This window comes from Colobus angolensis, unplaced genomic scaffold (assembly GCF_000951035.1).
Source record: "Colobus angolensis palliatus isolate OR3802 unplaced genomic scaffold, Cang.pa_1.0 Scaffold2133, whole genome shotgun sequence".
In the NCBI taxonomy this organism is placed as follows: Eukaryota; Metazoa; Chordata; class Mammalia; order Primates; family Cercopithecidae; genus Colobus; species Colobus angolensis.
Window position 1 is genome coordinate 14,790 of NW_012115304.1, and position 3,524 is coordinate 18,313.

General features: G+C 49.4%; 1 protein-coding gene across 1 annotated transcript in view; it reads left to right on the forward strand.

The window, feature by feature from the left end:
• Nucleotides 1-3,524, forward strand: part of LOC105512502 (transmembrane protease serine 2-like) — a gene marked incomplete at its 5' end in the record, with an annotated part of 27,836 nt that overhangs the window by 14,159 nt on the left and 10,153 nt on the right. Inside the window, 2 exons of the mRNA XM_011942961.1 lie at nucleotides 446-532; nucleotides 1,506-1,625. Of these exons, the coding sequence (XP_011798351.1) occupies nucleotides 446-532; nucleotides 1,506-1,625 (207 nt within the window). The remainder of the gene's footprint in view (nucleotides 1-445; nucleotides 533-1,505; nucleotides 1,626-3,524) is intronic.

Here is a 3,524-nt window from a genome sequence, read left to right on the forward strand (position 1 = left end):
TCAGCCTCCCAAGTAGCTGGGATTACAGGCACCTGCCACCACGCACGGCTAATTTTTGTATTTTTAGTAGAGACGAGGTTTCACCATGTTGGCCAGGCTGGTCTGGAACTCCTGACTTCGGGCGATCCACCCACCTCAGCCTCTCAGAGTGTTAGGATTACTGGCGTGAGCCACCACGCCTGGCCGCGCATACCATACTTTTTAAAGAGCCTAACCTTCTTGTACTTTGCTGAAGATCACAGCTTCCTCCTGTTGGTCTCCAAATTGCATAAGGTTTAGTGTTATGGAAGAAACAGAATCATCCATCATATTTCTTAAAATTAAAAGTCACATTTTTAAGAAATAATTATTTCTTAATATGGTGTATAAAAATAATAGATAACATTTGAGAGCATGACTTCTAAACAACTCTGGTCTGAACATTGCACTCTCGTCCTTCTTCCAGAGACTAAGAAAGCACTGTGCGTCACCATGACCCTGGGGGCAGTCCTCGTGGGAGCTGCGCTGGCTGCTGGCCTGCTCTGGAAGTTCAGTAAGTGCAGGGAGCCTCAATCCCACCATGTGCTCCTGCAGTCCCCAGTGCTCTGAGCCAGATCCTGCTCTCTGGGCTATTGAGACCTCCGGAGGCCCTCCATGAGGTTCCTCTCTTCCATAACGAGGCTGTCTGTCTTCCCTTCTCTTGTTCAGCTATGAGATTGACACATCATGGGGAAAGCATTTAGAATGTACCCAGCGCTTTGGGGTGCTTGGTGCCACCCAGCACTGTGAGCACAAGTTATTCTACCCTGGGGCCACACTCAGTTACCTGTATCTCACTGCACAGCAGTGGCCGTCGGGGGCCAGGCCCGCCCCTCCCTGTCCTACCTCCTGCAACTGCAGCCTGAGCCTTTCCCATTAGCCTGGGGTGGTGCAGATCCATGCGCCATTGTGGATCCTTGAAGTTACCTGTGTGAGAGAGAGGACGTGTGAGTGCCGTCTAAGCGCAAACACTGAGAGGGTCCTTCCCATTGCCCCCACAGAAGTAAGGTGCCCCCGTGCTAATTTCACTTATACTTGCTGGTGGCAAGGACACTTCTCCTCCTTATTAAAGTGGGGGATTGGCTGGGTGCGGTGGCTCACGCCTGTTATCCCAGCACTTTAAGAGGCCAAGGCAGGTGGACCACCTGAAGTCAGGAATTTGAGACCACCAGCCTGGCCAACATGTTGAAACTCCATCTCTACTAAAAATACAAAAAATTAGCCAGGGATGGTGGCACGCACCTGTAATCCCAGCTACTTGGGAGGCTGGGGCAGGAGAATCACTTGAACCCAGAAGGCAGAGGTTGCAGTGAGCCAAGATTGTGCTCCTGCACTCCAGCCTGGGTGACAGAGTGAGACTTCGTCTAAAAAAAAAAAAAAAGTTGGAGGCTGCAGAGAGCTACAGTAATGCCACTGCGTTCCTCACTCCATGAGGCTCATTGGGTTTCTCAGCCTGATGGGCACCTCTCTTCTGTTTTCTCTGCAAGTGGGCAGCAAGTGCTCTGACTCTGGGATAGAGTGCGACTCCTCAGGTACCTGCATCAGCTCCTCTAACTGGTGCGATGGCGTGTCACACTGCCCCAGCGGGGAGGACGAGAACCGGTGTGGTGAGTCGGCCTTGGCCTTGGGAAGGGACTGCTCTGCTCACCTTAGAGACAGCAGCCGGGTCCTGGGGCCTTTGGGTGGCTGGGCCTGGCCTGTGTCCAGTACGCTGACACATGATGCCATTGAATTCCTGCTCCAGGCTGAGCCCTGGGGCTCAGAGGGGTTGTGTTTCTGGCCCAACCTCACACAGCAGGTGGGAGGGAGATGACAGGGCCACCGAGGACTGCGTCATTGGAACCATACGTGCTCTGAACTGCCACAGGAAGTCAGTTAAGATGAGCAAACTGTTTACAAAGTTGGAGATACAGGCCAGGCACGGTGGCTTATGCCTGTAATCCCAGTACTTTGGGAGGCCAAGGCAGGTGGATCACCCGAGGTCAGGAGTTTGAGACCAGCCTGACCAATAAGGTGAAAACCTGTCTCCACTAAAAATATAAAAATTAGCCAGGTGTGGTGGCAGGTGCCTGTAATCCCAACTACTCAGGAGGCTGAGGCAGGATAATCACTTGAACCTGGGAGGCGGAGGTTGCACTGAGCTGAAATCATGCCACTGCTCCTGCCTCGGAGACAGAGCCAGACTCTGTCTCAAAAGACTAATTAATTAATTAATTAAAAACAAAGTTGGAGATGCACTATGTTATTTTCAAAACAAGCTGCCTTTAAAAGTCTATGTCCTGTCACTGAGTGGGCTCATCTGTTTTACTTTATTTTCTGTGGTTTATGTATTTATTTATTTTAATGAACGAGGAAGCATTGCACCTGTTTATGGCACAACACATGATGTTTGGATACGTGTATGCCTGCGGCATGGCCAAGTCAAGCTAGAACATGGGCCTTACCTCGTATACATGTCTTATGAAGAACACATAAAACCTGCTCTCATAGTGATTTTCAAATATGCGACATAGAGTTTATTAACTGCAGTCACTATGATGGACAATAGATCTCTAGAACTTACTGTTCCTGTCTAACTAAGATTTTGTGACCTCTGACCAACATCTCCCCAGTGTTGTCAGCCCCCGCCCCCAGCCTCTGGTAGCTGCCATTCTCTCTGCTTCTGTGACATCGATGTGTGTACATTCCACGTCAGTGGCCTCATGCAGCGTTTGTGTCTCTATGTCTAGCTTGTTCACTTAGCGTAATGTCCTCCAGCTTCATCTGTGTTGTCGGAAATGACAGGATTTCCGTCTTTCTTATGGCGGAGTAGTATCGCATTGTGCATATATAGCACGTTTTCTTTACCCATTCATTCACCGAGGGACACTTAGGTTGATGTCATATCTTGGCTGTTGTGAAAAATGCCACAGTGAGCGTGGGAGTGCAGGTCTCTTCAACACGCGGGTATCCTTTCCTTTAGAGATAAACCCAGCAGTGAGATTGCTGGATCACATGGCAGTTCTGTTTCTAACTTTTTCAGGAAACTCCATACTGTTTTCTATAATGGCCGTAGCAACTTCCACTCCCACCCACAGGGTGCAAAGGCTCCATTTTTCATCTCCATCTTCACCAACTCCTGTTATTTTCCATCTTTTTGATAGTAGCCATGCTGAGAGGTATGAGGTGATACCTCATTGTGGTTTTCATCTGCATTTTTATTTGTATTGTTCATGAATTTTTGAGGGTGATTTCAAGGGTAGTTAGTGGCTGTAACAGGGAAAGGAGCCTGAGTATGAGGCTTGTGCTGATCATCTCCCTCCTGCCCGCTGTGTACTGAACAGGGCTCAGCAGGGGGCATGGAGCTGGCTCATTTCTCAAGGGCTGCCTTGTACTTTCTTCCTCTTCTTTTAAAACTTATTTCCTGGCCGGGCGCGGTGGCTCACGCCTGTAATCCCGACACTTCGGGAGGCCAAGATAAGCAAACTGTTTACAAAGTTGGAGATACAGGCCAGGCACGGTGGCTT